The 22,414-nt window shown below is 37.7% G+C and overlaps 2 protein-coding genes across 2 annotated transcripts; both read right to left on the bottom strand.

Annotated features, from left to right (window-relative positions):
• Positions 1–169: 169 nt before the first annotated feature.
• nox1 (NADPH oxidase 1) lies at positions 170–5,692 on the bottom strand. The gene is made up of 13 exons (XM_027135627.2): positions 5,536–5,692; positions 4,951–5,046; positions 4,240–4,350; positions 3,674–3,758; positions 2,853–3,034; positions 2,515–2,696; positions 2,298–2,421; positions 2,095–2,187; positions 1,766–2,007; positions 1,441–1,603; positions 1,082–1,228; positions 855–979; positions 170–772 (listed from the first exon to the last, which is right to left on the bottom strand). Exons 1-13 carry the CDS (start codon positions 5,578–5,580, stop codon positions 646–648), a joined length of 1,722 nt encoding a protein of 573 aa, XP_026991428.2. The 5' UTR covers positions 5,581–5,692; the 3' UTR covers positions 170–645.
• Positions 5,693–6,434: 742 nt separating this feature from the next.
• Positions 6,435–18,459, bottom strand: xkrx (XK related X-linked). The gene is made up of 3 exons (XM_027135953.2): positions 17,539–18,459; positions 8,528–8,793; positions 6,435–8,009 (listed from the first exon to the last, which is right to left on the bottom strand). Exons 1-3 carry the CDS (start codon positions 17,934–17,936, stop codon positions 7,231–7,233), a joined length of 1,443 nt encoding a protein of 480 aa, XP_026991754.1. The 5' UTR covers positions 17,937–18,459; the 3' UTR covers positions 6,435–7,230.
• Positions 18,460–22,414: the final 3,955 nt, after the last annotated feature.

Raw genomic sequence — 22,414 nt, 5'->3', positions numbered from 1 at the left:
TGCAAATAGAATCAACATTTCCTGACAATCCAGTTGAAACCAATGTGCTTAAGGAAGTGATTTATCCATATGACTTATCTAATGTGTCAGTAATGAAATGACTCATCCAAAGAAACTTTGAAGATACTTATGTTGTGCAAAAGCTCAAATATGCACTCAAACTGCAAAGTAGAGTAATGTATATGTTTAATGAATGAATTCCTTATTTTTGATACTGTGTTGAGCCCAAAACACCACACTTGTAATATTCATACCAGATGACTTGTCTAACAAGGCAAGAAACCACACACAAATCTAATAAAACATATCAATGAATTTTAGTTGCTTACCTGCCTTCACTAAAATATTTAATGCAGATGTGTGTCAAAGTAGGACAATACAGAATAAACACAGGCTATATGTGATAGTCGAGAAAATGCATTGATCAGCAGTTTAAAGTCATCACTACACCATCTAGCTCAGGCACTGCAGAGCCTATGGTTTTGTTGTATTGAACTTTTAAGAGATTTTGTGTCTTCAGTTTCTAAATTATTTCAGCGCTCCACATGAAGGTAGACACTGACATTTTGATAGCTCAGGCTGGAAAGGGAAAGGAACACCGGAGAGCTTGTCCTTCTGGTTCAACTGGTTGCTTGCAACAACAGCTCAAAAGTTCTCTTTGTTAAAGTAAAATCTGGTCTTGCGCAGATCGACATCAGAATATTTCACACATTTCTTTTCCAAAACTTTAGCTAAGGTGGTTGGGCCACAAAGGAAAGTACCAACCACTGACCTGTAAGCACATATAAGGAAAGAGATTAAGTATATATTTTGAGACACAAATAATGTGGTCATGTTTTCACTTTAAGACTTACGAAGGGTTCTCTTGTCGAACTTGCTCGAATTCCTTATCCCAGTTTGGTCGTCCATAGTGAGTCTTCTGCTTCAGACCAGTGATAACATCAGTGTCTTTATCAAAATGCACCATTACATGGGCTGCCTAGAATTACAAAATAAGTGGCAACTGTAACACCGCAACACAACCTTCACATTTTGTACTGTACCTCTATGGTTTATATCATGGCAGATACAACGGACATACATGTGTATGGTCCCATCCAGTGAGGTAGAGTTTGTAGGTAAGAAAGTCCTTCATGCCTCTCTCCTCCATCTCCTTCTCAAGCACCTGAAGCAAATCTGCAAACCACTCAAAGGCATGTGTCTCCCTGCACAACCAATAGAAGTAAATCTGTAGGGAACAGAAACACAAGTGAGAGCTGTGCCGAGCTGACAGCAGTCTGCTCAATTATGCCTAGGACAGTGAAATATTTTTCTGGTAAGTATTGAGAAATAAAAGAATTTTGGTCTAGTTCTATTGATATTGTTATATACTACTAATCAACCATTTCTTAAACCCATCATCGGCTAGTGTAGTGTTAGAAATGTAATGTACATTCATACCTTTCTGGTACGTAGCTTGGGGTTGGAATCTTTAAATTTATACCAAATGGACTTCAAGATGGAAGCAAATGGAGTCACACCAATGCCAGCACCTACTAGCATGCTGACCTCGTAGTCAAACACATCTTCACTGGCTGTTCCAAATGGACCATCCACAGCTAATCTAAAACCAGATAATTAGCTTTGAACTACTCTATAGGATTATAGGGACTGTAATATATAATTGACTATTATGTTGTAGCCAGTCATTTGGCTTATGGGAGCATTGTCAAAATGTGCTTTAAAAGCATCAGCAACAGGAGAACAGTACAGTGTGTTGGCTTACTTAGGTCCTTGACTCCCATCTGGTAATTTCTCAACCATCTTGATGAGATTTTCTGTCCAGTCCCCAACTGAGCGGATATGTAAGCTGAAGAAGTCCTCCTCAGGGGCCGACGTCATTGTAAACGGGTGCCATTCGAGTTGCGAGATGGATGGACAGTTCAGAAAGACATACTGTCCAACATCCATTTTAAATCCAGCCTTCACTAACTGCAGCTCCAGGACTTTGGATGGATGCATTACAATCTAAGAGTGCATATAATACAGTTCCACTGTTATAAACTGCTTATGCTTTCTTCTACCACGTATGTTTCAACATTAATGGGAGCTTACCTTTTTGTAATTTACAGTCTGAATATAGCGGATAAACCGCAAAAGCCTCTCGCATAAGTAAATGATCATAGGACCAAGCACCCACATCCAAGTCTAGGAAGGGACATTAAATAGAAATGGAAGTTACACAGAAGAAGTGATATGTTTCTACAAGGAAGTACTTTTCATAAATGTGAACAAATCAAATCAAACAATTTAACTACCTGGGGAAACCCTCCTGCAAACTGAGGAACAGGACATTCAGCAATGTGACCCCATTTCTCTGGATAATCTTTGCAGAAGGTAGTGTTGTGATATGGCTCTGACAACTGACTTCGCACAATACGCCTGCATCAGAAGCAAATATAACTTTAGCAATTCATTTTCTAGCAGGCAAATACAATTCCTACAAGCAATGGCATAAGTTATTGAATGCCTCACCCTGCCCCGTGAAAAACCAGGCCTGCAAAGAAAATGATGAAGAGGTGGTGAGTGTACCAAAACACCTCAAAGTAACTTCGCCGTATCACCTCCATTGATGATGTAATCATAATGATAAGAGCGAGTGTGATCACAACTCCTGTAAGGCCAGCAATGGTAGTGAACGCGAATAGGAGTGGGGTCTAGGATGTAAACATAGAACTGCTGTTAACGACATGTACTTACAGACACACACAGATATTAGAAGCATAAAAATAAATGTAGAGAATTTTAACGTTTGAAAGAAGACACAGATAGTATTCTAATTAAAATATTTCATTTCAAGTGGTCAGTTTCACCATTGAGTCAGATCGGATAGGATTGAGATAAGTTGATTCCTCATCATCATCATCATCATCATCATCATCATCATCATCATTATTCCCAAGCATTGAGAGGTTACCAGCCAGGGGACCAAAAAGTCCCTGACGGCTACTGATGAAACGTTCAACATTGAACAAATGGGCGATGGTGTGAACCGCTGGACAGTGAAAAACACAAGTTTTGTCATTAATGATTCTGTTCACTCCAAATTCAAATGCAGATGCCTTCAACAACATGCTAAAATCTATGCACAAAGCATTTATTCAAACTTTCAGTCTACACTGTATCGATGTGCATTGCTAAGAAAAATCAGGGTATAGCTGATACTTATAGCTGAGGTATTCTGCCCTGACTGTACAATGTCTTTTCCCATGACATTTCCCATGTCATGTGAAATGACATGACTACATACAACAAGTATAAGTTTGGGACATATAAAAAAAGAAAGAAAAATACCTGTGCTTGTTTACATCATATAAAATTTGTTATTTTTGTAAAATAAGAATCTGTAATATCTCACTGTCTATTTGTCGAGTGTATATATACCAAAGTATATATACCCTTGGTAAATACTTATTAAACAACACTTTTTCCGCATTGCACCGTAGGTGTAGGTGTTTTAAAGTCCTTTGCACGTACACTGAAAACTGAGCTGTATAAATCGTATCAGATATAACTTCTTAAAGGAAATGTCTGAATTACACAATAATTGTTCTGGTAACTGGATCTCTTCTAGGATTAGATAAATCAGTAACATTTCCTGTTAATTATCTATTTAGGACACAGCAGAGTTTACCAGTCATCAATGCAATCATGTAGGCGACCAGTTTGTGGAATGTGAGATTTTTGTCCAGCTGTTTCCGCAAGGTTCGTCCACAGCACTACAATGAAGAGAAAAGCAACACTGTGTAAAAGATCACAGATTAATTGAAATCTATAAATACCACACTCAACAAAATAAAAAGGCTCTCCAGACATTGCAGGTTCAATGTAGGTTTGAAAACATGTATGATTATATGTGAAATATTTAGTTCTTTAGTCTGAATCTACCAGGCTACAGCTGTAAAATGCAGTGGTCAAAAAACCCTAAATTTTTCGTGCTTAATATACTGTTCCTTGAAGTCTATGAATAGATAGACTGATGTTATATGATTCCTACATGATTATTATTATGATTTAATGGTGAAACTGTTATCCATATCATCAAAGCTCAATTTTAACCAATCAGTTTTGAGAATACTAAATTACTTGGCTAATACTATTTCATATGGCAGACTGAAACTTATTAACTTTATAATTTAATAATAGTATCAGTGTTGTTTTTATATCAGTCAGGTCCAAATGTTTTCCCAAATAACTCACCATGAAGGAGCCACGTATCAGAGACAGCAGGTTGCGACACACAGGCAGGAGGATGAGCATGCAGTTGAAGTTGAGAACAGCAGCAGGAGCTCTTGCCCAGGACAGTGCAGACTGAAAGCCAATATACATACTTCTTACAATTTAATCTATTTTATAAATGCCACACATAAAGAATGATCCATTTAGATTAAATTTTGATGACCTCTATATTGTATGGTGTACATCACTTCTGAACAGATACAAAGTAAATATGTACATTAATCAAGAAATACCTTTTCCCTAAAACATAATTGTACTACTTTTTGTTTTTTGTTTTACAATTTGTAGCTAAGGTAAACATGTGCACCCTAAAACATTTATTGTTCTACAAGAAATTGAAGTAACAATACGGATGAAAGCAATATTATTCAGGTAGGTTTTACTGTCATTCCCCTATATAACTTCTACTGTATACATACACATGTTTCTCCAGGACCATAAAACAACACATTACAGTACATAAGACTAAACAGTAAAATGCATTCAGGACAATACATATACATGACCTAAAATGAACATTGAATGTGGAGTTACAAACTGTAAAATATATGGTAGTAGTAATGTGGTATCAAAACATTAAACAATAAATAAATTTTATATCGTATTTTAAGGTGTAAATTGTTAAAGTATTGTTGTGTTCATGAGAAGTGTAAAGTGTGGCTGTTCTCCTACCCCGATCAGCTCACGGGTGTAGTAGTACTGAGACCCCAAATCATACAACAGATAAAATCGTACGAACAAGAAGATGTTGATGCCCATCCAGACCACCTACAAACACAATCACAAGGTTTTATAACACAATCTGCTGTTGTCTCAGATTGAATGATCTTGCTGAAGAATTCTTCAGTATTCTGCTTAAATCTTGCTTTGACCAAACAAACAGACTGAAGTGGTCAAACTGGTAAATATATATGTGTCCTTTCTTACAGCTGTATTCTCAATTATTAACTAACTTGAACAAATAAGCACAGTTATAATGGGATTTAAAAAGTAACTTATCCAGCATTATCATGACACTTCAGAAAATAATTTTCCAGCTGCGGAAAAAGACTGTCTACCAGTTTGGCCGCTTGTTTTCAGCTGGTTTGTTAAACATTGTACACACTGTGGGTTACAATGATGTCAGGTGCTCTGATGTTTCCCTTCTTTCACATCGCGACTCTAACTTTGAGATGAACAAAAAACCTGGTACATTTTTGTCGCGTAAAGATCTCATATGTGAAGTATTTAAAAACAATAATCAATATTAGGTCTTACCAAAATAAAGGTCTCCAATCCGTGGTTTACAAGCCAGTTAGCCATGTTTATTAATGTGGTTAGAGAGAGGTATCTTCAGCTCGACTCGCAGCAGGTGTGTGTGTGTGTGTGTGTGTGTGTGTGTGTGTGTGTGTGTGTGTGTGTGTGTGTGTGTGTGTGTGTGTAGACTCCGCCTCAGGCTCAACACGGAAACTCTTGGCGAAAATATAAAATCAGAAATTGACAGGTTTGTTACTTTTGAAACACTGTGCCTTTTTCCCAACCCTTTGTATACAGTGCGGAAGGGTAATTATGGTTTATACCTCAATCCGGAAGGTGAAAGCAGCATGCTGGTTTAAAGCAAACAAAAACAACTGGTATGAAGTTCCGTCTATAATAAGATTATAAAGACACACACACGTTTGTTAGATTTATCATTTAACTTTTAAGGTTATTTTCTGGTTAAGATACACGCTGCAATAGCATCATGTCCACTGCCATGATCTGCATTTGACCAGAAAGATACAATATGTAAAGCATTTATTATTTTGTAATTTAAAACTGCGACATTAAATCATATGATAATATAATTACTTTTATCCTGTGCTACTTCTCGTTTAATCATATAATGAGTCCACCATGAGTTTTTCCCTTTACTACACTTGCCTCTGGCTTGCTCCTTGGGGATAAATATACATTTTTAAACTTTGTCATTTTCAATTGTGAATTTTTATACTTCAGTAAAGATTATTTGAGATAATGTCCATTATTAAAAGCACTGTAAAAATAAATTTATTTCATGCTCCCTCAAGTGTAACCCTCAAAAACCTCTAATCACTTAGACCAGAAATAGAGTTTACAGCTATTTCTATTAATGAACAAAAGAAAAAACAACATACCTTAAATAAAATACACTCAAGTTAGACATTCAAAAAATACTTTATTAATATTATATTCAAGTTACAATCAGTAGAGTCACAAAACAAGCAAAATCTTTTTTTTTTATAAAGTTAAGATGATATTATTTCAGCACTTAAAATCAATATCATTCATATAAACAGAAATCTTTCTAGTTTTACTTATGCAGGAAATCAACAGCGTAAATCTGAGGTAAATGCACACACCTAAAGTATTTGCCTTCCTCCATAACTTACGGGAAAATGATTTTCACAGGAAGCCTCCCAGCTTATCTCTGTGATATGCAAGGTTCAAAGTGCACTTAAGGGGAATGAATGGCTGGCTTGTAGTTTTACGTAAAGGAGGGGATGCCCCCAGCTGATCACGTAAACTCCCTTCTTGAATTAGACACTTGGCCTGTTTTCAACGTACCTGGGCTAAGTACTGACTTTTCAGCCCTTTGTGAAGGCTGTTTGTGAATCATCTCATTCTTTACAACATTCTTTGGTATGCAGCAGCCAAAAAACCCCAGCTCACTACAAACTTATTCCCTTCTAATGCACACCAAAATAGTGAAGTCTAAAATTAGAGTAGTGAGGGTTTTTTTTGTTCAAGGCCATTTCAAGTCAATTCAAAATAGTCATGCTTAGGATACTCTTAGTATTACACATTATTTGTTCTTAAAATGAAATGGAGCAGTTTATTAATAGCTCACACTGCTCTTATCAAGGCTCACATGATGTTCCTGATCAAGGATACGTGCAAATATGCTAGGCTTAAGGGGAGGCCAAATATGACCAAATAAATTACAGGGACAGGTCAGGCTGCCTCCATGTCCTCCAAGATATCCGTTTCTTGCAGCCCCGGCAGAACTGTGAGGTCTGGGGTTGGTGGGACCTGTGGAACCAGTGTGTGCTCTTTTCTCCAGCAGCAAGCACAACGCAGGCAGTCTTCCACATTATGCTTAAAGAGTTTGCGTGCTGGGTGGCAGAACTGGTAAAAGAGCAGCATAAAGAGCACAGCAAGGCCATAGCACACAATCAGCTGCACAGCAAGCAGTGGCGCACACACATACTCATAAAAATCTGACTTAAAAAAGTACCAGGCAACAATGAGTGCCAGATTTTCAATGAATCGCAGTGTATAGTATACGGCCAGGCGGCTCCAGCGAGGCTGTTTCTCAATTAGTTCCTGCTCGGCCAGGTTCAACTGCACAGCTGACCAACAGAAGACGTTGATGCAAGCGTAGAGCAGTGTAACCAGGCACAGCACCACACATGTGCCAAGCTTGCTCAGGTTCTTCTCTACATTCTCAGGCAGTGAGGCTCTCCGTGCCCAGAACTCCACCCATGGCTGGAAGAAGAAGAATAGCAGGTTGGCAAGACCTACCGGAATCACCCAGAACGTTAGGGCTGTGCTGAAGAGTACCAAGGAGGTGACCCGAGTGGCGATCTCTAAACCACGCCACAGCACCATGCATAAATATGCACCAGGCTTCAAGCTCACTTTGTATTCGTCATAACGGATCTGGATTGCCAACACGCTGCACACCAATGCCCCGTATGTGATTGAGATCAGGGAAATGATCATCAAGGCAACTGGAAAAAATAGGAGCAATTTAGTGCATAAAACATTAATATACATTTTACTTGCAATAAACTCTTAGGAAGGAAACATTAATAATTAAAATAATATGAATCATTATTTACAATTTTTTTTAAAGACAATTAAATGAAATATACTGTGTGTAGATGTAGTTCAATACAAATTCATTATTTCTAAATGTAAATATTTATTTCACTAGTTCATACTAATGCCTTGGTGCATGCCATAAAATAATTAGATCTCTCAGTCATCAAAAAAAAACATCAGTGATCAAAACCAAAAAGAACATCTTATTGGACCATCAGAAATTACTGAGTAAGACAAGTCATATTAGCTCAAACAATTTTTGAGAAAAAAAAAATCATTGAATATTTTAATAAATTTTCTTAAATTAATTATTTAATTCTGAAAACAATTTACTGATTTATTTAAAAAATGAATTTGATCCATCTTTGAATTATCTCTGAATTGTTTAATTAACAACAACAACAATGACAACAAAAAACCTCACGTCTTGCTGGAAGGATGTATTTCTCTTGAATGGCAGCATACAGCTGGAGAGTGAGTTGAGGTGTGGAACCAAGGAATGCCTGGATGACAGCTGTGCGTTTAAAGGCATCACGGTGGACAGCCAACTTGCGCTCTGAATGTCCAATCTCCCATTCCATGGGGGATCCATAGGCTTTGCCGTTTTTTAGCTTCATCTTCCTTGTGATGGTAACATATGGTTCCTCCTTTCTGCCTGCTTTGAAGTAAACTACCAAAGCTTCTACACACCTGTAAAGAGGAAAGAGAAATCTGACTGGGTGTGCAATTCACAGACCACTAGTGATAGTTATACCATTACCTAGAGTGTGGACGTAAGTACTAAACTAAAGAAATAAAATAATAATATATACACTTAAAGTTATATAGTTAAATAGATCTTGCAGAATCAGCAAAAAAAAAAAAAAGAGGAATATAAAATTGTTTTTGCTTTTATTATTTAGTACATTATTTGCTTTTTTCTGCATTGTATAACAATATTCACGTTTCCCAAAAGACAAAATAATAATTTATAATCTTAGCTGTATTTTGAAGACAGCTATTGTAAGAGTGTTTGTATGGTGGTGCAATAATCACCAGTTATACTAGTGTACATATAATGGGTTAAATTTACTTATTCTTTAAACAGAAAAAATGTTGTCTGAATTCTGTTCCACATTCTAATAGTGTTCAATTTTAATAAAACATACTGTTAAGTAATAAGAAAAATCACATTCCTAGTTTGAACACTAGATGTCAGGACATCGTTAAACCAATTTGACACATTCACCGACTCTCCCTTCACCAAACACTACTCGTGTTATATCCTACGTTAGTTACCTAGATTTTGAGATGGAGACGGCAAAAAAGATATTTGGCAAAATTTATATTTTATTCAATGCGTTCAGACGGTGTGGTTCAATCTGTCGGGATCAGCTGTTTATGAACTGCCTTTTCTTTAGCCGTGTGTGAGGAGAGCACTGATACACACACAGACTCGGCTCTTTTTGTCCGGCTTTCTATTTCCCTCTCATGACAGTGAACAACAGCAGACATAACCTTTGCAATGTGCTTCGAATCTCCACAAGACTTATTTGACAGCAGTTCTTTTTTTTACAGGACTGTTACAGTTACAATTTATTAAATAGTGAATGAGGTCTTCAAAATCTTCATTTACAGGACACCATCTTCATATACAGACCATTCAACTGAGGAACAAACATTCCCATTGGTTTCACTATGCTCCACTATGCAACATGCACTCAGACATTTAGCAGACATTTAGCTTAACATTTGAATCACACTACTTTATGTACCCCCAGTACTATATCTAGCAATATCTATTGTTTTCAGTTGAACATGAAATAAATGACAGAAATCTACTTAAACTTTCATTTGCCCAAACACTAATTCCACCAACACTGATGTACATGTTTAAAAACAAACCAGGCCATATACAGACAAAATTAGTTTTTATTTAAAGCACTCAAAAAACTGTTAAATGTATTGTCAGCAACCCCAGTGCCACAGTCTGTAACAGCAAACTAACTTTATCAATTTTTAAAATATACATGATAAAAATACTGACCTGATTAATTAAAGTTGCTTTTAAAAACAAACCCATGAATTTCATTGCAATAAGAAGGGAAGGGAAAAAAGCTAGTGCACAAACAGGCTTTGGATTATTTATGGATACATCAACAAACATGGATCTGGAACATTTGTTAGCATGTTTTTTACAGCTGACAAAATTCCATTAATACTGGCATTTTATTTTAGTATCTGTCAAAGTATCCGACTACTACTATGGCCTACTTGTGCTATACATCACAAGAAAGCAACTCTGAATGAGAAAGAAATACCACAAACCTCACAAGAGTTTAACAGCAAACATGAATGCATTATTGTACAATCCAAAGAAAACAATGTGAAATGATCTTTATAATCCAGCCTAAAATTATTTATTTATTTTTATTATTTATTCACAACATACTGAATCCTTACTGAATAAAAAAAGGTATCATTTATGTGTAGGTGTGGATTCTGCCTGTATTTCAAAAAAATAATGTTGAAAATAAAGTTGGCCTTTTAGAAAGGTTCAGTATAGTAATAATTACACATTTTCATTGCTTAAAGAACACATTTTATATCCACTATTGTGAGAGGTGCTCTTAATTTTAATTTTATAAATTTATCAAAATATTCTGAACAATTAGAATCAAGATTTAAACAGCACAGTGGTATAATACTAATGTTACAAGATGTTGAAGAGGTGGAGATGCTAACTGCCTAAACTGTTTTATAATGCAGGACTTGGGTTATAATTATTTAATTAGAAATAGTGCAGGTCTTATAATGCATAGTATAATTATAGTTCAGGTTATTGTAAATGGGAGCATTTGATTATCCTATGTGAATGCAATTAAAATTTTGCAAGAATAAATTATTTTTATGGAATCAATGTTAATGGATTTACCTACAGCCAATCTGCAGGTCACTGGTTTCATGTAGGTTGCTTTGAATGTCACTTGATGGTGGAGTTGGTGTTTGCATAATTTATTTATTTGTTTGACTCGCATGTGAAAGATTTAAATGTGACAATGGTCGTAAATCAGGGTTTAGTAGCCAGAGACTAAATTAGGAAATTGAATGTTTTGACTGCTGTAAAAGACCTATGGTACACAACAAAATGCAATAGTTCAATTAAATGATGCTTTACAGAATGTAGCTGGGGTAGCTGCAGTGCGATTTTTATTGTTGCTCAGGGTTTTGTAGGCCTCATTCAAGATATAATATTGATGGCAAGCCAGCAAATCAACAACTCAACTATTGAAGAACTCTTAAGCTTTCAAAATCGAATCACTTGATATCGCTTAATACAGACAAGCAAACTTGCATCAGTAATGTTTTTAGCGCAATTCTGTCAGATGTGGGTCTGCCTTCTGGGAATTCCTTCTGCTTAACTGACAAGACAGAAGTGATTTCTGATTACAGGGTAACACTGGATGGTCCTTCTGTTTCATCATTTGCAGCAGTAAAAGATCTTGGTGTGATTATTGACCCTGGTCTCTCATTTGAAGCTCACATAAATATCATAAGGGTAGCCTTCTTTCATCTTAGAAATATTGCTTTTTTTGACCTCTAGGTTGGATTATTGTAATACTTTACTGGATATTCCAGTAGGAGCATAAAATCAAGTTCCAGTTAGTACAGAATGCAGCAGCTAGAGTCCTAACTAGAACCAGAAGATATGAACATATCACCCCTACTGTATGTTATCCTCATTGCATTGGCTCCCAGTCAAATTTCACGCTGATTATAAAATACAATTCCTGACCTACAAAGCACTTAATGGTCACGTGCCACAGTACTGGAGTAATATTTTGGTTCTTATGATCCGTCACGCCTACTTCAATCAAAAGGTGCAGGCTATTTGGTAGTAACTCAAGTACAAATTGCTACAAGGGGGCAAAGCTTTTTCTTACAAAGCCCCACAGTTATGGAACAGCCTTCCAATTATGCCTCTTTTCCACCGGAAAGAACCGGGTGCTGGTTCAGAGCTAGCGCTGGTGCTGGTTCAAAGTTGGTTCCACTGGCAAACCTTCTAAGAACCGGTTTGCCTTTTCACCGGCTAGAGAGCCATCACAGCGCCGATTGTGACGTCACTGTGACATCACTATACTTTAGCGCAGCAGCGGCAAACACAAACACAACAATGGCGGATGTTGCTTTACTGTTAATGCTCATGGCTTTGCGAACATACATTGGCATCCAAACGCGGCAAATAAAACGTGTACATGCAGCTCCGTGTAATCTGTATAAACGGAGGTTGTAATCGATAAAGTACATAACGTTATTTTATCATTAACAAAGAAAATTTAGCCTTAGCATGTAGTTACCTACTATCATGTGTGCTGATAATGTATCATATTGCGGTAAAGTAAAAGTGTATTAAACATTAGTAAACTTAACGTACATTATCAAAAGCTCTAACAGTAGCCCCGCCCACAGCCCCGGACACAAGCGGTTCTTAAGTCTAGACCAGCAACGTTTTGGTGCTACTTAAGAACCACTTTTCCTGGTTCAGAGCCGGTGCTTTGGCGGTTGAAACAGAAAGAACTGGTTCTAAATTAGGCTCTGGCTCCGAACCAGCACTCAAATTGCCTCGGTGGAAAAGGGGCTTTAGTGTTCGGGACACAGACACAGTCTCGGTCTCTGAAAACACATTTGTTTAGTCCAGCTTTTTATAAAAAGGACTGTTCATGGGCAAAGAGTGTTTGGTGAACTGGGCTGTCTGGATGCTGTCACCTTACCACCCTCGCAAGTCACTCAGCTTTGCAGTCTGTGGAGTAGTGCAACGCTTTATGCTCCAGGAAGCCCTCATGTCTGCGTCACCCTCTGGCTCTCCGTTTTAGTTAGGTAATCTCCCTGATTACATACCTAAACTTTTTCTCCTTTGTCTCAAGAGAGCTATACATGCCACTTCTGAGCTCTCAGTGTTATGAGTTCCTAGTCTCCATGGTGAACTCAGAGTTTGCGCTGACCCTTTAGTTCCCCCAACAAATTATCTTTTGTACAAATAACTTCAAATTTTAAGTTTTACATACTACAAATTCCACATTGTGCTCAATTATATTTTGTTCAAATCATTTATTGTTCATATGCATAAAGAATTATTCAAAGCTGACTTAACCCTGAAAGTTGTTAGAACCTAATGTAATAAGTAGAAATACAAATAATGATAGACTAAAAAGATCAATTTTTAATATTTTTTATAACTTCTATAATTAAATTATTGCTGCTTTAAAAAAAAAGAGAAAAGTGGGGGTGAGGGGTGGGGGCGAAGGGGTGGGAGCAGTGAAAACAGGAGAACCATACAAGTCTGATAAAGCTTTTCCTTCTTCGTAACTACTTAATACTGCTAAAAACTAAAGTTTGTTTGCTAGCTACTGACATTTAATTTTAGATATAAATTTTATATTCATACACTGCTCAAAAACTTAAGGGAACACTGAATTATCATAGTGTAACACCAAGTCAATTAAACCTCCAGGATATCCTCCTTGGGAATCTGCCCAGTTACGAAGCATAATAAAAAGTGACAGCAGGTGCAAAACAGAGGCAACAACAATACAACTGGTGCAGGTGGTGTCCAAAAACAACTGCTTTCTCCTTATCCTCCCTAACTCACCTGTCTCTAGTTTTTTGTTTTGTTAGGGTCCTTGTCACTTGTAGCAGTACATGCAACCAAATCAGGCTGTAGAGGTAGTCCATCTCCTCCAGGGTGGCCCATACATACATGCGGTCACATGATGGTTGGAGGAGTCACCCAGCACAGTTTCAAGACCAAGGAGAAGATACTGGGAGATGGGCTGTTAAACAAGGAGATCTGAACAAGGCTGTAGAAGGGCAACCTGGATAAGCCTGTAATCATTTACTGACCATTGTCACATCATTTTGTTCTCAATGAATTACACAATGTAAGTAAAGTCTTTCAACTTGAATATTTCATTCAACGAGAGCCAATGTGTGATTTAAGTGTTCCCTTCAAACAATCACACAAACCAAATCACTCTACCCCTTCAAATACACTGCCTTCTGTTTGTGCATTAAATAAACTTTTAGTTTATATGCTTCTACTATAGAGACTATTGTGGATAGATATTTAGATAGAGTTATTATAATATAATAACATAGTTATTGCTACCTACTGTACATCATTATTTTAGGAAATTTACTGTATTATGTATATACAGTTTCAATGTTTTGCTCAAAATAGAAACATTTATTTAAATTATGTTTTGTTGCAATTTTTCAGTGCAATTTTAAACAAAAATGTTGATACAACAAGAAAATAGCAAATTGAGAAAAGGTAGCTTAATCTTGTACAAGCTTTACAATTCGAAAAAGAAAAAATACTCATAAGAAGGATCCTATTGCCACAGTAAACTTGTTTCCACATGTCTTATTACACTAAGCAGAAGGGAAAAACTGAAAACTTTAAACAACCAGGGTTGTGTAACATTTTCAATAGACAATCAACAATCCACTGATCATGGTTTTTGAGTCTTTGTCATTTCTAATTAACCTGTCTGGACTTCAAGAGTAATAAATCAAGAGTAATAAATCTGGCAAGATTTTTTTCCCCCAATGAGTAGTGTTAAAAGAACATGGCCTCAGTCCTCCCCATAGGCTTAGTTTAGACCTGTGAAAAAACAAACACAAGGCCTTGCATGCAGCATTTTTTCTCATACAGGTAATGCCACAATTTTTCCATCTACCAATCACATCAAAATCTGATCAGATTACACATTAACAAAGCGGTAGAAAATGAGTGAGAGAGAGTGTTAGAATTGTCAGAAATAATCCAAAGTTAATGGGTAGGTTATGGGAAATTGTTGCTTTTATTTTTTACATCAACTATCTAGTGAATTATGTCCTATGAATTTTTGAGGCTCATTCTTAATAAATGAAGAAGTCTTAGTCTATTTTTACCATTAAAAATCTGCATCTGAGTAAGGGAAATTGAAATGGGTCAACAATCATGTGCTTTTTGTTTTTAATGAAAAATACATTTGCATTTCTAGATCAACAGACAGGTTGTATAACATGATATGGGTGCTGTGCATCCATTTAACATATTGATTTACACAGTGTTTTTACCTTATTAAATTAATTGTGCTCATAACAGGTGCCAGTGAGGCTTACAAATAGGTAGAAATAAACTAATAAGTTGTAAATATCTACCATTACAGATTATAAAGTAATCTTATAATTGTTCAGCCATAAAGCATTTTTGTAGATTGCAGTGATTGGCTCAAATTAGGCTTTTTTTTTTTAATTCCCACTATAATGTGTCACATTTACACACATGTGCCAAATACACACAAGTATTCCAGACCAGATTATTTGTATGGAATAAAACCAATTAATAAGTATTTTAGAATTGATCCTGTTAGGATGGTGCATTTGGTACACTGGCATATGTGGAGGTTTTGTTTGTGGAGATATTGTATTTACTCTCCTAAGATTTCCTTGTTAGTGGTGTTTATTTTTATTTTAGGTTAAATTAAGGTAAAGAATAATCTAATAACTAAAATAGCAAGATTTCTAAACCCAGACGTGTGTGTTCTGTGTGCAAATTATTATATACAATGTGTATTCAAAATAAAGTAAAACTATTAAAAATAAAAGCTAGTACTCTAAACAAAAAGAACAATAGTTTAGCGTCCTACAGAACAAAATAATGCAAACTATGCTTTTTTTAGTTGTTGAAACGGCCTAATAACTGACCTCGATTCAACTAAACGCGACACATTGGGAGGTGTACAAGGAAATTCCTTATATTACAGTGCGTTCCAAATGTGACAGCGCATGCGCGAAACCAAGTTAACCAAAAGTGAAATACAAAAGTGAAATACAAAGTGAACTCCAGCAAATAAACACTAAACCCCACTTTCACTGGGTATTTTTCGTAACGAAACGCTTGTTCGAATCATTTCTCATCTCAAGAACCTGAAATAAACCGCTTTTCCTTGTCCTTTAACTCACGGGCCTCTTGCAGCAAATCTCACTTGTGGTATAAATTTAGACTTTCCTGAAAGCAACGACGCTTGAAAACTATTTTGCGTAGGGTGCGTTTCAGAAATGGTTCAGAGGAAACTAGTCGTTTAGCAGGTATGTGTTCAGTGCCCTGGGAGAAAGAAACCTGATAGACCGCGCACACGGACGGACTGCAGACTGGGCGTGAGCGCAAGCTGGGACTTTCATCATGTCAACAATCAGAACGTCCACAGTGTGCTTAGATTTCAAGGACATATTAGGGGCGTTAATGAATTAAAACAGTAATACAACAATCCAAAGGCTCGTATAAGCCCTAAGGGCTAACGGTCAGAATCATTTACACACTAGTTGGTAGAGAAATGTAAGTTTTATAGATAAAGCTTATCTACAGTTACCCTGGAGCGGAGTAAGTTTCCCCTCTATAGAGCTAATTTTATTAGGATTTTTTGTGATAGACCAACACAAATTGGTACATAATTGTGAAGTGGAAGGAAAATTATAAATGGTGTCCAAATTTTTATACAAATAAATATCTGAAAAGTTTGGCGTGCATTTGTATTCATCCCCACTGAGTCAATAATTTGTAGAACCACCTTTCGCTGCAATTACAGCTGCAAGTCTTTTGGGGTATGTCTCTACCAGCTTTACACATCTAGAGAGAGAGAAAAATTTTGCCCATTCTTTGCAAAATAGCTCAAGCTCAGTCAGATTGGATGGTGGGCGTCTGTGAACAGCGATTTTCAAGCCTCACCACAGATTCTCGATTGGATTTAGGTCTGGACTTTGACTAGGCCATTCTAAAACATGAAAATGCTTTGATCTAAACCACTCCATTTTATAGGGTCATTGTCTTGCTGGAAGGTGAACCTCCGCCCCAGTCTTAAGTCGTTTGCAGACTCTAACAGGTTTTCACCTGATTCACCAGATTGCCCTGTATTTGGCTCCATCCATCTTCCCATCAACTCTGACCAGCTTCCCTGTCTTTGTTTCACAGAACAGCTGTATTTATACTGAGATTAAATTACACACAGGTGCAGTCTAGTTAGATTTTAGTTAGGGGTATCAGAGTAAAGGGGGCTGAATACAAATGCACACCACACTCTTCACCGCACACCACACTCTTCTTTATTTGTATATATATATATATATATATATATATATATATATATATATATATATATATATATATATATGAATGACACCATTTATGATTTTCATTCCACTTCACAATTATGTGCCACTTTCTTTCGGTCTATTTCATATAACCCCAATAAAAAACATTTTTCTTTTGGTTGTAACATGTCAAAATGTGAAAAAGTTCAGTGGGTATGAAAGGCACTGTACATGTAAGAAATTCACCGTCGTTGCTTTGTAACATGATCACGTGACCACACACACACACACACACACACACACACACACACACACACATACCTGATAATCGGTCCCATCTGGAGCAGGTGCATAAAGAGCACAAGAGGACGATCTCTCCCCAAATCCCGGTGCACAAAAGTTAAGGTCAGCTGAGTGAGCACAGAAGGAACCAGTATAAAGGTAATTGTCAAACCCATCCAGATTACGTCGTCGCTTGTGTGGTACATGCTGGACAGCACCGAGGCACATATAAACTCCGCACAGTAGAGGACAGTCGCCCATAGCACGCTGAAAGGGGCATGGATTTTGCTGTGGTTGATCACCATCACAACGCCGTTTTCATTTGGTACCACGACGTGCTGTGGGATCTCCGAGATGTCGTCCTCCACCGTCTCGTCCATATTGTTCATATATCCCAACGACTTCACATCAGGATTGTGTCCGTGGTTACTTATCATTTCAATAAACAATAACACTGCTGACTTTAAATATAAACACCCACTGTAGCGTTGCCGAAATACTAATTGTAGTGTTTGTCGAATGTGTTGGTGTTCACGTGGCTTTGATCGTAACTCCTCATTCCAGCGATTTATTATACAGTGCAGTTGGAAATTGATTTATTTTGCCAGCAATTATGATCCTGTTTAGCCGCTGCGAATAAAGAAATCCATCACCAACTTTTCAATCTAAGTAGTTGTTGTTCGAGCCAAACACGTACTCAGTAACCAGTGGATATTCCCGTTGGTGCCAAAGCGTCTTGTCTCCTCCGTCAAAAGGCGTTTAGGATCTTGTTGTTCGAGCACAAGGTCCCCATTAAGCCATTTCAAATCAAATCGCGCACAGAAGTAATATATGGAAGCGTAGCGTAAACATTCCACTACAGACTTCACATGAATCTATTTTGTTAGTCTGCTGTTTATGATCAGCACAACCAGGTGTGTCTCAACATGCGCTTCCTGACAGTGCTCTATTACTCCTACGGGTCCCTGCGTCCGCCGGTTAAAGCCCCATATCATCCTTGATAGCACCCTATGGCTGCCAAAATCCAGAGCACCGGGGTTGAAGTCATCATATTTACATATTACGTAGTGCAACATTTTGCTGAAGTTAAATCATTTTGTGACTGGTAGCTATGTTCAACATAACTGTTTAACTGTTTACATGGACATAATTCATTTTTTTTTTCAGAACTGCATTACCTCACCGAGAACTGCACTACCTCACTTTTTATTGCCTCTATTAAGAACAGTACCTCACCTTTATTGACTTTATTGCTCTTATTTTTTTGCTCTTATCTTATTTTTTTTATTTTATTTTTTTTTATTTTACAATAAACACTTTGAATCTTGAATGTGATAAAGAATAAATTCAATCATGAACAAAAGCTGGCCATTGGACACAACCAACCACATACGTAAAAATAAATGTGTTATTTACAAACACACACACACACACACACACACACACACACACAATATATATATATATATATATATATATATATATATATATATATATATATATATATATATACACACACACACACACACACACACACACACCACATAAGTAAAAATAAATGTGTTATTTACACACACACACACACACACACACACACACACACACACACACACACACACACACACACACACATATATACCCACCGTACTATGTTCCATGCTTTATTACACCTAAATTCAACTACTCAGTGTGATGAAGTCAGGGTGTTAAAGAAGGGACAACAAAATGCAGGACAGGGTACTCCAGGACCAAAGGCTGGGAAACTATGTTTTAGTAAATTATATTGCATCATAGCCAAGAAAGAGCCTCTGTAGTACGCTAAGCACTCTGCTTTAACTTTTTAACAATCTGAGAATACAATGAATTTCATTCATACAATGAATTTCACAGATACTTTCCTCTCATCTCTTTCCTCAACTATGGACTTCCTCTGCCCTATGTGCACTAAACCCAAGAAAACGTCTTGTTCTGCTCCTTGGCTTTCAGATGTGCTGCGCAACAATCGAAGAGAGCTAAGATCATCAGAGAGAAAGTGGAAGAAATCACAACTTGATGCAGATCTTGATTTTTACAGAACACTTCTTGTCAAGTTCTCCTCAGATGTGTCTTCTGCCAAGACTTCCTTCTACAATGAAAAGCTTGAAGCTTCCTCACATGACCCTCGGAAATTCCACATCATCATCTCTTCTCGGCTCAACCCCCCGGCTCCACCTTCTTCATCCTCCCTGACTGCAGAAGACTTTGCTTCTTTCTACCAGGAGAAGATTGAGGAAATCTGCCGGACCTTCACTTCAGCCCCGACTGCACTTACATCTCAGAGTATGCATTCCCCTACACCTTCGTTGTCACATTTCTCAACTGTGGCAGCAGAAGAGATTTTACAACTCATCCAGTCCTGCAATCCTACCACCTGCCCATTGGATCCACTCCCTACCACTATGCTCCAGACCATCTCACAAGACCTCTTGCCCTTCATTTCCACTATCGTCGATAGATCCATAGCATCTGGTCAGGTACTTTCAAGAGAGCAAGGGTTATTCCCATCCTAAAGAAATCTGCTCTGGATCCATCAGACATCAGTAACTACAGACCGGTATCACTTCTCTCATTTCTTTCAAAAATTCTTGAACGCATTGTCTATAATCAACTGTCTGTCTATCTCTCACAGAACAACCTGCAAGATCCCAACCAGTCTGGCTTTAAAGCAGCTCACTCTACAGAGACAGCACTTTTGGATGTCTCTGAGAAGCTACATACTGCTAGATCAGCCAAACTGTCATCCGTCCTTATCCTCCTTGACCTTTCAGCAGCGTTTGATACGGTCAACCACAAGACTCTCTTATCCACCCTCAAGAGTCTTGGGATTTGCAGATCAGCTTGGGAATGGTTTGCTTCCTACCTGGAAGGACGCTCATATCAGGTAACATGGAGGGGAGTGACATCTGCTCCACGCAGACTCTCCACTGGCGTCCCACAGGGCTGAGTACTTGGTCCTCTTCTTTTCTCCCTGTATACTCACTCTCGTGGGGAAGTTATTTCATCACATGGGTTCTCTTACCACTGCTATGCTGATGATACACAACTTATCTTCTCTTTCCCACCCTCAGATGCCACAGCTTCTGACCGGATCTCAGCATGTCTGACAGAAATTTCATCATGGATGACTGGTCATCAGTTAAAGCTCAATCCTAGCAAAACTGAACTGCTGTTCATCCCAGGTGATTCATCCCCAGGTCATGATCTTGCTATATCCTTGCACAACGATTTGATCTCCCCTTCAGCCACAGCTCGCAACCTTGGGGTAACCATGGACAATCAAATGTCCTTTTCCTCTCATGTTGCTAATGTGACTCGCTCATGTCGGTTTCTTCTCTACAACATTAGAAGGATTCGGCCATTTTTGTCCACACAGACTGCTCAGGTACTTGTTCAGTCTCTTGTCATTTCTAGACTGGATTACTGCAACGCACTGCTGGCAGGTCTACCTATGAACGCAATCCGTTCTCTGCAAATGATCCAAAATGCAGCTGCCTGGTTTGTTTTCAACCTGCCAAAGTTCTCGCATACCACCCCGCTGCTGCGATCCCTCCACTGGCTTCCGGTAGCTGCACGCATCCGATTCAAAACACTGATGCTGGCCTACAAAGCCAAAAATGGACCAGCTCCCTCTTACCTCAAAGCCCTCATCATTCCTCACACTGCACTCCGCAACCTCCGATCTACCAGCACTGCTCGACTGGTTCCACCATCTCTTAGGGTAAGAGGCAAGTATACTACAAGACTCTTCTCTGTTCAGGCACCAAGGTGGTGGAATGAACTTCCCCTAGAGGTCCGGACAGCTGAGTCACTGGGTATTTTCAAGTGGCGGTTGAAGACCTACTTATTCAGGAAACACTTCAACTAGCACTTCTTTCCTTATCTTTTGCATTAAAAAAAAAAAAAAAACCTTTGACACTTTTTCATTAACTTTAAACAAATGTTTTAAACTCATGGTATCTTAAGTATGTAACCTAGTGAACCAGCATTAATGTATTCAATGTTAGAGATTTAAGCACTTATGTACGTCACTCTGGATAAGGGCTTCTGCCAAATGCTGTAAATGTAAATGCTGTAAATGTACTGTAATGTATATGTGACAAATAATTTTAGAGTGTGAGAGATCAAATTTGCCTAAAAAATTAATATTTTTATCACTGCTAGTGCCTTCTACAATAGCAGGGCTTATCCTGTAGTAACTATTTTGGATAAGATGTATCAGTATGTGTGATCAGAGGTGGAGCAATTGCTACTGAGTTGATACTATTTTTGTCATGGCCAGCTGCTACAGTATGATCCTAACCCACAGTAGAAGTGGCTGTTTTAAAAGACCTTCCAGAGCTAATGAATTGTATTTATTTTTTGTTTGTTTGCTACATTACAGTACATTTAGAAGTGCATGCAAGAATATGGATCTTCTGCCCTTCTGCAATTGCATAAGGTTTGAAACTAAACCATGTTCAGTGATGTATTATTATCTTAGAAGCGAGAACTGAGCATTTAGATGCATTTGGATGTTTGCCTAATTGCTTTTGTGGTGTTATAGTAAATTATTTAAATCTTATGGCCCAGTATCCTAAGATAATGGATGGCACAAAACACAATAACACCAGAATTGATTTCAAGGACCATTGGAGTCCAGGAATAGATCAGCTGTATATGCAAGCAACTCCAGAACCAGTGAGCAGAAATACTGTAACAGTGGTTCTGTGGGAAATGGCAGGACAGTTTCCTTTGAAACTATCTGTTTATTTCCTTGTCAAGCAGTAATAGCAAAGTTGTCAACTCCTGACTGTGACCTTAACCTCTTGTGTGTGGCCTATAAAAGGTCCTCACTATGTCACAATTCTGCTTTGGCCATTCTCGCCTACCTGAGTGA

The sequence above is a fragment of the Tachysurus fulvidraco genome, chromosome 17, assembly GCF_022655615.1.
Source record: "Tachysurus fulvidraco isolate hzauxx_2018 chromosome 17, HZAU_PFXX_2.0, whole genome shotgun sequence".
Classification (NCBI taxonomy): Eukaryota; Metazoa; Chordata; class Actinopteri; order Siluriformes; family Bagridae; genus Tachysurus; species Tachysurus fulvidraco.
This window is presented reverse-complemented; position numbering and strand designations above follow the sequence as displayed.

Excerpts from the sequence above, each read along its gene's own strand:
- nox1 (XM_027135627.2), bottom strand. The coding sequence starts at position 5,580 with ATGGCTAACTGGCTTGTAAACCACGGATTGGAGACCTTTATTTTG. Across the intron at positions 2,422-2,514 it reads CTGGTTTTTCACGGGGCAGG|GCGTATTGTGCGAAGTCAGT; the intron begins GTGAGGCATTCA and ends CTTCTGATGCAG. Across the intron at positions 2,008-2,094 it reads AGACTGTAAATTACAAAAAG|ATTGTAATGCATCCATCCAA; the intron begins GTAAGCTCCCAT and ends ATGCACTCTTAG.
- xkrx (XM_027135953.2), bottom strand. The coding sequence starts at position 17,936 with ATGATAAGTAACCACGGACACAATCCTGATGTGAAGTCGTTGGGATAT. Across the intron at positions 8,794-17,538 it reads CAGATGGGACCGATTATCAG|GTGTGTAGAAGCTTTGGTAG; the intron begins GTATGTGTGTGT and ends TCCTCTTTACAG. Across the intron at positions 8,010-8,527 it reads ATACATCCTTCCAGCAAGAC|TTGCCTTGATGATCATTTCC; the intron begins GTGAGGTTTTTT and ends TATTTTTTCCAG.